The following is an 11,947-nucleotide window of genomic DNA, read 5'->3' on the forward strand; positions in this document are numbered from 1 at the left end:
ATATTTTCATTCATTTTTTCAGAATTTATGTGCAATTCACGTTTTTTAAGAGTTATTTGAATATCTTTAAAATTATTACAAAAAGAGGAGCAAGCTTTTAAATTAATTTTACTTATAAGGTAACAAAAAAAGAATTTTTTTTATTGTATTTTTAAAAAAAAAAAAAAAAAAAAAAAAAAAACACTTAAAAATATCAGGATATATTTAAGGGATTTTATCAAAAATTTTGAGGAAAAAGTTTCGGTAATTAGTACATTTTTTAAATCGAATTTCTATTAATTTTTAAATTTGAATAAAGAACAAAAATTCCATTTAAATATTACATTTTTTGAAAGTTTTACATTTTTTTTTATTTTCACTCACTTCTAAAGTGTCTGAAAACAGTTTTAGTACAAAAGTATGAAAAGAAACTTTTTTCTTTTCAAGTCTCATAAAAAAAAAAAAAAAAAAAATAAAAAAACCAGAAAATAAATTGACAAACATAAAAGGCATAAAAGTGTCATGTAATGTCTTAATTTAAAAGTTTGACAAATTTTACAGTAAAAAAAAATTGTTAAAGTATTTCGGTTAAATTCCGGTTGTCTCTTATAGCCGAAGACATCTTGTTCACCACGTAAATTTTTGTAAAAAAACATGTCCGTGCAGCTATATAAATATTTCTATGAATGAGATAAGGATTGTTGGCCGATGTCCCAGAGACCGAGTTTTCAAACTCGTGGCATCGGGTATTCCGGACACGGGGATGGAATCACGCTCGAGCCTCTTCTCTTTCTTTAATTCCGTCTTTCTCAAGCCTCTGCAATGCGACTACTGCAGCTTCACAAATATTTAATAAACGACATTACTGTTAGTGGTTTTACGACTAAAATCGCCCAAGAGTCTCCTAGTTACCTAGCCATTAACCAAATACTTCGGTAGAACCGAAGAATTTCACGACACCGAAAAATTTCAAAACATAAAAAGTATAATACTTAAAATTTAATCAAAACTTCTCCTGTTTTGGCGTTAATTACTTAGTTGCTCGAAGAAGATGAACATTAGAAGTTTTTGATACATGCTGAGACTAAGGCTTCATATAAGTTCGGAGTTTATACAACTATCACTATGCTACCGAAATAATTTTGTAATAAGGCTGCAACGTCGTAGTAGTGCATAGCTTACACTAAAAAAAAAAAAAATTGACTTGATTCGAGAGAAGAATTCTTGTACCAATAAAATAATTTTGAAAAGGCTAATTGCACTGAGAGAAAAATATGGTCAACTGAACTAGGAAAATTTAGTTAAATAGCATCACCACTATTTAATTGCAGTTCTTGTACCTAACATTATTTATTATATTGAACCCCAATAGATAATTACTTAAACTATTTTCAGTTAAATATCAGCTTGATAGCCATCTTGATTAACTTTAACTCAGAAAACAGAAAAAATAATTCGGATAGCTCGGACCGGGAATCGAACCCGGATCTTTTGGTTACGAACTAAGGGCTCTTCCAGTTTAGCTATCTGAGACGTTGTCCGTAAAAACCTTTCAGTCACCTAATATCTTTTTGTTTAACACGATAACATAAACATATTTATTAAAATATAGTCGATATAACTATTTATCAATAGTTACTTAAACTAATGCATAGTTTGAGTAACTACAAAAAAAAAATTCAGAAAACTATATTTTCATAATTGTGATGTTATGATTCAGTTAACTATGCACTTTTCTCTCAGGGTGTCTTGAATCAAGACGGAAAATTCTTGAATCAAGTGAAATTTACTTGAACCAAAAAAAATTTCTTAGTTTAAGAATTTTTCTACTTAAGAGTCCAGTCCCTATGATTAAAGCTTTTTATTTCTCTTCTAAACAAAAAAGATTTTCTAGGATTTACTAAGATCCTTGTAGAGAATGTGAAAACGATTCGATTGGTATATAACAATCATTAGAAATAACTTTATCGAAAGTTTTAAAACCTAAACTAGTTTAACCTTAACAACTATTACTTTTACAATACCCACGGGGAAATATAAAAATGAAAATTAAAAATTTTTTTTAAGTTAGTAAACTAATCAACTGTTTGGCCTAGGATCCTTGTAGAGGATGTGAAAACGATTCGATTGATACATAACAATCATTAGAAATAAATTTATCGAAAGTTTTAAAACCTAAACTAGTTTAACCTTAACAACTATTGCTAACAATACCCACGCGGAAATGTAAAAATGATAATTCTTAATTTTTTTCAAGTTAGTAAGCTAATCAACTGTTTGGCCTAGGATCCTTGTAGAGGATGTGAAAACGATTCGATTGGTACATAACAATCATTAGAAATAAATTTATCGAAAGTTTTAAAGCCTTATCTTACTCACCCTTATTTAAACTTACTTAAACTAGGCACGCGGGCATTTTATCGTGATTGCATTACGAGTGCAACAAGGATAGTACCCTTTTTTCACCGTGAGTGTGACGCGAGAAAAAGATGGGACTTGCTGTTAATTCAAGAAGATTAAAATGTCTTCAAAATTATATACTTTATTTAAGAACATTTTTTTTCGGTGTACACTGATAGAAGGATTTATTTGTATTAAAAAAATATTTGTTAATAGTTAACAAATCATTTATTAGAGACCATTTTTTAGTATCAAACAAATATTTCTTAGTATTTAAAATGATTTGTTTGTATTTAATAAATCTGATATTCATTTATTAAATATTAATAAATCTTTTTAAATACTAAGAAATATTTGTTAAGGACTAAAAAGTGGTCTCTAATAAATGATTTGTTAAATATTAACAAATATTTTTAACTATAAACAAATCCTTTTATCAGTGTATGCATAATTATGCAAGTATTGCCTTCATATTTATTTGGAGTTTCCGGAGCAGATTGGGGCAGCTGGCTGCGAAAGTTAGAATGCAAGATTTGCTTACAAGCTGCATGCCGATTGACAGAAACTATAGAATTTCCCGTTTTATCAATGAAACATGGTTAAGTTAAGTTAAACTTAACTAGAACGCTAAACACTGATGACTATTTGTATGCAGACTGATAGCGAATTCTGGCTTTCCAACTTTTGCAGTCAGATTGCCACAAATCTAAGAGTAATATCTGAACAGTCTGTACTGGATTTGCCAACTCGTCTTCTTTTAAAATATTTCTCTCAGATTAAATAATTTTTTAGTTGCAATGAAACATCAAATAAGTATTTTTTCAGATTAAAAAAAAAAAGATTAATCTTTTTAATTATAAAAAATTAATAACAAAAACTTGTAAATTAAACTGGAAGCAAGGCACTTTTTTGCAAGGATTTAAAATTAATCTGATATTATAATTTAAGTCCTTGTGTTATAATGTAAGAAGAGAAGATTAATTAACAGTTTAGTTGAAAGTTGATACAAACCCAAGGTAATGCTTGGACGCGACAGACTCCCATGACATGGCTGTATCTCTTCTGTTGTTGCTCCACTCCAACTCGTTCGTTTCCTCTTCTCCTGTTGTATCCCAGCTCCAGACTCATCTCTCCCTAGTGTCATTATCTCTAACACCACCACCGCACTTGCATGCCACGCTTAAACAATACATGCCAACTTCACTTGTAACTTAACACCCGCTACCACAATTTTATACTTTATCTATCTATTAAATTACGCCACACTTCAATTCACATTTGTTACTCTCAAAAACTTGTTATGATTATTTTTAACTTTAACTACAATTACTTTTATGTAAAAAAATATTACGATAATTTTTAAATATAAAATATGGTATATTTGAATCGCTGTTTACGTATTCTGTCTATTATTTTTTAAATATTTTCAAATTTATCCAGGCAATCCACGAGTTCTTGATGCCATCTTGATCTGTGATTTATTTAAAATTTTTATCTGAAACAATTAAAAAACCTAAATTTAAATTTTATTTAATTTGTTTTTAAAGGAAAATTGTTATTGTTACTTTGTTTTATAATTTTGCGACCTAGTTACCAAAAAATTAAATAATCGTGACAAAAATAACCTCTGATAAAAATTCGATATCGAAAACCAGTGACGCGTTATAAGCATCAAGTAAAATTTCGTAATATTTAAAAAAAATTGTAGCTACATATTTTTAGAAGAATATTCCATACGATAATTTCAATGTTGTACATCGGCTTTGTTTCCATTTGAACAGTTTAAAAATTTACAATAAAAAAGAAATATATAAAACGCATATAAATTCACTCATTTGAAAGGAAAACCACCAAAAAAAATTAAAGCGATCAGTTTTCGGTCAATAAAAACATTTTAGGAATTCCAATTAATTTTAATGGAAATAAAATATTCAACGCGTATCAAATAAAAAATACGAAAGTATAAAAAAATCCGAAGCTCATCGATGAATAAAGAACAAAGATTATTCCACGATAAAAGAGATAAAGTATAGCTAAAGGTGAATTTAATGTAAAACTGGCGTAAAGTAAGATGTTGGAAAAAAAATAAGGCGCCTGAAATTTCTTTAAGTCAAGAGAGAGGGATGAACCGAATCAGAGGGAATATTTAAATAAATATCATAAAATTTAAACTTTTCAGTTATAAATGACTCTAAAAATTTATTCTTTATTCTGGAGCTTTTTTTTGACAATATAATGAACATTTTTATTTAAAAAAAATATTTTTAAAGAATAAGAGCATCTTGAATCAAAGTTTTAAGCTAAGTAATTATTGTTGGTTCAAATAAATTTTATTTTTATGTACTTTTATATACATTTCTTGTTGTTAAAAAATGTAGAATATACATATGGATTTAACTCTTGCAAAGTGAGATGAAAATATTCCATTCTGCAACGTACAAACAATGTAAATAATGTATTTAATATTTCTGTTGCGAGAAATCATTGAAAAAGTTAAGGCTTAAATAGAGTGGAGTCTGTTCTTTGTTTGTGATGAAGCGTACAGCCAATGTAATGTGATAGTCGTGAGGTACGCACACAGTTGAATATGTAAACACCTTTAGCTAGGTAGCGCAAGATGATAATAATTGTTTACTGCTTTATAAACCGTACAATATACAATAGACATTATTCTGTCACTAACAAGAGTGTGTTGTATATTGTAGGTTTATTTTCATCATCCCTATAAACTTTTGCGCGTACTGTAGCTGAACTCGACTGTTGCGGTACGAATCACGTTCTACCTCATTACGAGGTGTACTAAACTTTAATTGCAATGCTTGTTATGTTTTATTTTATTTTCTCTTCTCTTTTAACCATTTTTCTCTCTCTCTTTATGCTAATAAACTATTTGGGTCTTTTTTATTTGTCCACAGGCATCTTAAGCTCTAGTTTCTTTGTTGAGCGGCATTTTCTCACGCGTTTCTTTACATTTAAAAACAAAAAAGATGCTACCAGCCCCGAGGAGTTTTCGTCTTATCTTTATGTTATAAGACGACGTAATCATCGCCTCTGCTTGAATACATTTATCCGATTTTACTCTTTTTTTAATGAAATTTTATTACACTTAGAACGAATAATTATTAAAGTTAGAAATTAATTTTATTTCGAATAAATTTAAAAGATATTATAAGCGCTGTTACTGAAAAGGGAAATATGCTTCTAGTTTTGCGTTAAGCTTATATAATTCTGCGAGAAAATGAAGATTTAAATTAAATGATAAAGCTTGCGCTGAAGATGATATTTTTATTAAATTCAAAAAAATTTGAAAAATAAAATAGGAAATTTTCGCTTGTTATATAATTTGATATTGAAACTTTTTATTCGTAAAAAACTTTTTAAATAAATTTGTTAGGTGGCTGCATAATTTACTCTTTAGTTTATTGAAAAAATATTGTCTAATATGTACAGCAAATAAAACGGCTGCCCAATTTTAAAATACAGTAATTGCAAAATTTTTATACCTAATTTTTTTTAATTTTGCTGCATTTTTTATAGCTTTTAGACCTTAATTTCAAGTATTTTTTCTTATAAATATTTATATTCAAATATTTTCTATTCATAAATCAAATTTTTCATCAATTTGTCAGGCAAACTTTGTTTTAATAAGAAAAATTTAAAAAAATTTTTAAATGTTAGTTACTGTGTTTTGAAATTGGGCAGCCGAAAAGTAATAATAACTTTAACAAAATTATTAAATAGATTTTCAATTTTTCTAATTTTTCGGAAAATGTTTGCTTAAATTTTTATCAAGTTAAAATCAATAAAGAAAATTTATTTCAAAGAAAATCTTGACAATTTTGTCATTTTAAAAAATTTAATTCTAAAATCAGAACAATTTTCTTTATTTTCTAATCGTCAAAGTCAATTTTTAAATTAATTTTTGGATTTATTTCTTACGTTTTTAAAATTAATAGTTTTAAAAAATAGCAAATTCATAATTTCGATCTTAAATCAAACATTATTTTGCCTTAAATTAACGTTCAGCCTGCTTATAATTAATGCAAAAAAGTCTCATATTTGTAATTTATTTTTTGTTGTACCCGAGGCTCAACATAAAAAATAATGTAAGCAACGCTATTCTTATTGCCGAGGCTGACGGCTGTCGAGTATCGTGAGGCCCGAGATCTGTGACGTAAGGTCTTACCCCCAGCCCGTGACAAGACTCGCCCCCACTCAACGAGGGTTGAGAGGACTACGAGAGAGATTGTTAGGGGCATTCCGACGCCACCCTTCATGAGGACCTCACGCGATGGGTCCTAGTACAACACCACCCAGTTATTGTCATCCCTTAATTATATTGGCTTTTATTAGATGTCTCATTCCGTAGTCATTGTCGGGTTATTACTTGTAGATGTATAAATAAATATGAGTGGTATACAAAATATAAACCTCGAGTCTTACAATAAGTAATAATTTATACTTCTAATAAAAACAAAGGTCGTTAGTTGTAAAAATTCATAACTTTTCCGTAAAGAAAGAAAATAAAATTTACGTTAAAAAAAACTATGCAAATATTCTGGAAAAAGAAAAAAAACATTAAAATTCATGCGTATAGATGATAAACTAAAATAACAATTCCCAAAAGACAAATATTTCAGCAATATATATATAATAAAATAAAAATAAAAAAATGATAAACTGTTCCTTGTTTTTTTATTTAAAAATACCGAAAGAATATAAATGATAAATAAAAATTCCTCTGGCTTGATGAATTAATTTATTGTCTCTTGATTTTTCATCCCCCGGTTATTTTTATTCATAACAGTACTCGTTGAGCAAAAAAATAACAGTAGATAGAACGTGTGAAGAATAAAAGTGTAATAATTTCCATGACGTATTGCAATAAAACAGTTATTATAAAATTGCAGCAAACGAATGTTAATTCCAAATTTACATAAAGCGACTTTGTTTGATCCAGAAAAATGTGCATTAAGGTCCTTTGAGCTGTTATACACCAACTGATAGCAATTTAACATCCGTTAAAAAATTCATGAGGCTAAAATTGTGCTCTTACTATCTACGACTCTTTATAATATACACATATATTTATGTGACCGCAGAAAAAATCTTTAAATCTTTTTAAAACTGAGAACTAAAATCGAAGCTTTGAAATTAAACGTCGAAAAACTTTAACGGTAATGCCGATTGAGTTTGAGATGAAAGAAAAAAATATAAAACTAAGACGCTGAATCTGAGTGAATTTCACGAGAAACTTTGAAAAGAAGAATAATATTTAGAGTCGAGTAGAAAAAAAAATAACGTTTTTCTTTAATAATTAAGTTAGACAATGTTAAGGTTTTTATTGAATAAACACTGAATTATAAAAGAAAGCTAGCTACCATCCAGTCACTATGTGACTGCGGTGACTAGTGAACTATACGTAAATAAAATTTTCCTTTATTAAATAATGACTTTTGTTAAATTGCACAGTACTTTCTTAAATATTGACGTTTTTAAAGATATAAGCTCATATCGATGGTACACTCATCAAGAGCTTTCATTTAAGTACCCACATGCATTTTTGATATATTTTTCATATATTCATATATATAATATATATAAATATATAAAATATATGAAAAATTGATGTGGGGAAGACGCTTGCACGTGTGAATGTGTAAGTAAATATGTGTGACTACGTTAGCTATAGAAACTAGTTAGTCATACAGTTAGTTGTGTCTTTGTTTGGCACATATTTTACTGGACACTGGCGCTCTCTCTCTAACAAATAAAGAGACGTTATTTTTAATTAATAATTAATTATCTATGCGGTTAATTGAAAAATGGCTAAGGACTTTTCATCTCAGAATTATTTTTTTCATCAGATGCTACAATGGCGTCCGTGACTTTTAGGACACTCTGTATATATATGGTATTTGTGAAATATATAAATATATAAAATACATAAAAAATTGATGTGGGTACTTAAATAAAAGGTCTTGATGAATATAACATCGGGATGAGCTTATATCTTTAAAAATGTCAATAGTTCACAAGATACAAGGCCATTTCTTAATTATTGACATTTTTAAAGATATAAGCTCATTCTGATGTTACGCTCATCAAGAGCTATCATTTGAGTATCCACATGGCATTTTTTATATATTTTATATATATGGTATTTGTGAAATATGTAAATATATAAAATATATGAAAAATTGATGTGGGTACTCAAATGAAAGGTCTCGATGATTGTAACATCGAGATGAGTTTATATCTTTAAAAATGTCAATATTTTACAAAATAAAAGGTAATTTCTTAATTAAGTATCTAGAAATAGAGCATTTTTTAATGTAGCCTAAATAGTTATATTAAATTGACTATCGGTGAGAATGATATGAAACTTTTAGAAGGCACAAATTCAAGTCAAGACCTTTACAATGACACTAAATTTCACTAAAAATACCCATTTTATCATATGACTATCCAGGACACAAAATTTTTCTTATTCTCTTAAATAGATTATAAAATTTGGATTTTTATTTCAAATCAAATTAAAAAATTTTTGCAAACACTTTAAACTTTAAACATCCAACCATACTTTCCACCGTAAAAAACGCTTCTATCAGTAGTGGTAAAATTAATCCAGGTACTCACTTAAATAATGACCAAAAAACTTTTTGTAGTTATTAAATTCCTCTTAAACAAAACTCACTTGTCAATCACTTCACTGATAAAAACAAAAACGGCAATCGATTCTCGAAGTAACTCGCATTAAAAGCTTGCGGGTTCTATCTACAATCGGTCTATCGTAAATATGAGTAAGCTTTATAACGTACATACATATGTCGTATATATACGTGGAGATACGCGTATAATAGTGATTGAGAACACGATAATGCGAATAAGTCGGTGCGATGGCTGAGGGTGGACTGTCGCGCCCGAGCCGCAGCAGCCCGCAACAGAGCCACCCCTTCTCTGTCTAAATTCAGCCCCTCTTTTCGTCATGGCCTTCTACTCGGTCAGCCAGAGCTTCGCCTACATCTCCTTATCCACCCCGGTTACTTTTTAAGCTGCATCTGAAAGCTGAAAACTTTTGCTCCAAGCTATAAACCCGAGATAAATTTTTTATTTAATATATTATTACAAGATAATAATTGTAAGCATAATTGCAAGATTTTATTAATAGCTCGTGGTATATTCTTTGACATTTAGGTGTCGACATTACAATTAATGCGGAACTGCATGATCTAGTCATTGGGGACACGTGACCTTTATAGTAAATGCCCCGAGGGGGTTGGCTTTCAGAGTGATAGTAAGGTGAGCGTTACAAGCCACCGTTACTGCTAATTTCAGACAGTTTGCTGTATATATATACGTATATACCAGTCGTGAGTATGTATGTCGCGTGGACTCAAGAGTAGAGTAAGTGGAACGAGTGTACAATTGGTCAGACAGGTTTATTCAAACGTTATAGGTCATATGTTTTGAGGTATTAAATAAAATATAATATTTAAGTTGTTTTTTAAATAACAAAATTTTATATGGGTAATTTTTTAAATTAAAAGCGCCATCTCGGCTGCCCAATTTCAAAACACAGTAACTGACAATTTTAAAATTTTTTCTTATTAAAAAAATATTTGCGCGCCAAATTGATGAAAAATTTTATTTATGAATAGAAAATACTTGAATATAAATATTTTTAAGAAAAAACACTTGAAATTAAGGTCTAAAAGTTATAAGAAATGCAGCAATTCTAAAAAAAATCAGGTATAAAAATTTTGCAATTACTGTGTTTTAAAATTGGGCAGCCGATCTATTTTATGAAAATGAAGTTAGCTGACATTTCAAAATGTTTAGAAATTTTTTATTGAAAAAATTTCAATTAAACAATTAAAAAAAAATTTCACTTGTAAAAAAATTGAAAAACTATGAGTGCAATTTTTTAGAAATATCTTTTTAGTTGTAATTTAATTAATAGAAAAAATTACAAATTTTTAGACGTCTGCTAACTTCAGTGTCATTCTATTTTTGGGGAAAAAAATCGATAAATATCGATATCTTGTTTCTTTATTTTCTTTTTCTCTACAGCAAATTTACGAATTATCATTCATTAAAAATTTATAAATTTTATTTTTATATTTTTTTAAATTTGAAATTAAAAAGATACTTACTTGTTCCGCTTTTCATTAAAATTTTTGAAGAATCAGTTTGTATTCTTAAAAAAATTTTTTTACCCCAACTTCATCAATAATGAAGTTAAATTGCTGAAGTATTACTGAAATTATTATTATGAACTTGAATTTCCATGATAAAATTTTCATTTTATAGAAAATTATGTAAAATATTTTATATTAATAATATTTTATTGGATTTATTAAAATAATTTGAATACAATATAAAGAATGTTTTTTTTTTTTTTTTTTTTTTTTTTTTTTTTTAAATAGGATTTCTTTCTATTTACTTGAATTAAATAAAATAAGAATACTTACTATGATCTATATTCATTTACACTAACAAGTGGAGTTCAATTAACATCTGCTCCTTGAATAATTATGGTTAGAAACGTTGCAATAGTTCCAGCAGCCTGAAAAATATTATTAATTAATTAAAAAAATCAGAAGTTGATGCATTGAACTTACAATTCCTAAGAAATCTCGATCCAATGGCAAGGCTCCATAAGCAGAAAACTCTACTTTAAAATGCGAAAGATCATTGGAAAATTTATACAGCTGAAATCACAAATAAAAAAAAATTACTTTATTTAAATTTATTCTTAACATAAATTTTTATTTAGTCAAATTTTTTTTTACCTGTTCCTTGAATTTCGGATTTATCGGACGTCGATTTGACAGTAAGCTAATAATTTGCCCTGTTTTTTTACTCTGAAAATCATAATTAAGAATCAATTGATCAATAAAAAATATTAATTTTAATAAATCCTATAAAACCATACCAGATCGGTAGTTTTGGAAACTGCAGAAGTTAGCACCAAAAACAAAAAAATTCCCCAAGGAGCAATCAATCCTGTCGCAATGTGGAAAAGAAAAAGACTAAATGCTTTTGGAGGAGGCAGTATGAAAATAATGTGTAAACTGACAATAGCATCGAATCCAAAGAGCAGTAGAGAAATCAAAACAGTTAGTCCATACAGATTGTTTATTTCTCCAGAAATTTCCGACAATTCAATGTAAATTCTCTTGATATTATTGATGTCTCGACAAGCGGATTCATCCTCTAACAATCTATTGACCCTCAATGCAGGAATTTGAGCAAGATCACTCCTGATATCGTTCATTTTCTTAATAGATAAATTGACCGCCTTGATCTGCTTGCCGACAATGCCCAAAAGCAGAGTGAATTGAACAATTATCCAACTGCAGACAACATTAGCAAAATTTGTGGACAGAACGGTTCTTATGGAAGAATTTGGCAGCTCTAACAGAATCTTCACAAGTGAAACTAAGAAGTTAGTGATGACAATGAAGTAACTCAAAAAATCTTTCGAGTAAGAATCCGCACTTATGTTCAATTTTTGATTGACACTGATCAACCGGTCAATAATGTTTATCATAGATTTCTGTGT

The 11,947-nt window shown here is 28.4% G+C and overlaps 2 protein-coding genes across 3 annotated transcripts in view; both read right to left on the minus strand.

The window, feature by feature from the left end:
* LOC123266748 (43 kDa receptor-associated protein of the synapse homolog) overlaps window positions 1-9,299 on the minus strand; it is a 38,960-nt gene extending 29,661 nt beyond the window's left edge. For both annotated transcript variants that reach the window (XM_044731145.1, XM_044731144.1), the window contains exons 1-2: window positions 9,019-9,299; window positions 3,391-3,874 (exon numbers count right to left, since the gene is read on the minus strand). In XM_044731145.1, coding sequence (XP_044587080.1) covers window positions 3,391-3,428 — 38 coding nt within the window. In that variant the 5' untranslated portion in view covers window positions 3,429-3,874; window positions 9,019-9,299. The remainder of the gene's footprint in view (window positions 1-3,390; window positions 3,875-9,018) is intronic.
* Window positions 9,300-10,837: 1,538 nt separating this feature from the next.
* Window positions 10,838-11,947, minus strand: LOC123266750. Its single transcript, XM_044731147.1, has 4 exons — window positions 11,318-11,947; window positions 11,175-11,246; window positions 11,004-11,093; window positions 10,838-10,948 (listed from the first exon to the last, which is right to left on the minus strand). Exons 1-4 carry the CDS (start codon window positions 11,933-11,935, stop codon window positions 10,889-10,891), a joined length of 840 nt encoding a protein of 279 aa, XP_044587082.1. The 5' UTR covers window positions 11,936-11,947; the 3' UTR covers window positions 10,838-10,888.

Source organism: Cotesia glomerata, linkage group LG6, assembly GCF_020080835.1.
Source record: "Cotesia glomerata isolate CgM1 linkage group LG6, MPM_Cglom_v2.3, whole genome shotgun sequence".
In the NCBI taxonomy this organism is placed as follows: Eukaryota; Metazoa; Arthropoda; class Insecta; order Hymenoptera; family Braconidae; genus Cotesia; species Cotesia glomerata.

Bases quoted from the DNA above. Each gene is read 5' to 3' on its own strand.
- LOC123266750 (XM_044731147.1), bottom strand. From the start codon at position 11,935: ATGATAAACATTATTGACCGGTTGATCAGTGTCAATCAAAAATTGAAC. The intron at 11,247-11,317 runs GTATGGTTTTAT...TATGATTTTCAG, and splicing joins TTTCCAAAACTACCGATCTG to AGTAAAAAAACAGGGCAAAT. The intron at 11,094-11,174 runs GTAAAAAAAAAT...TTGTGATTTCAG, and splicing joins ATCCGAAATTCAAGGAACAG to CTGTATAAATTTTCCAATGA.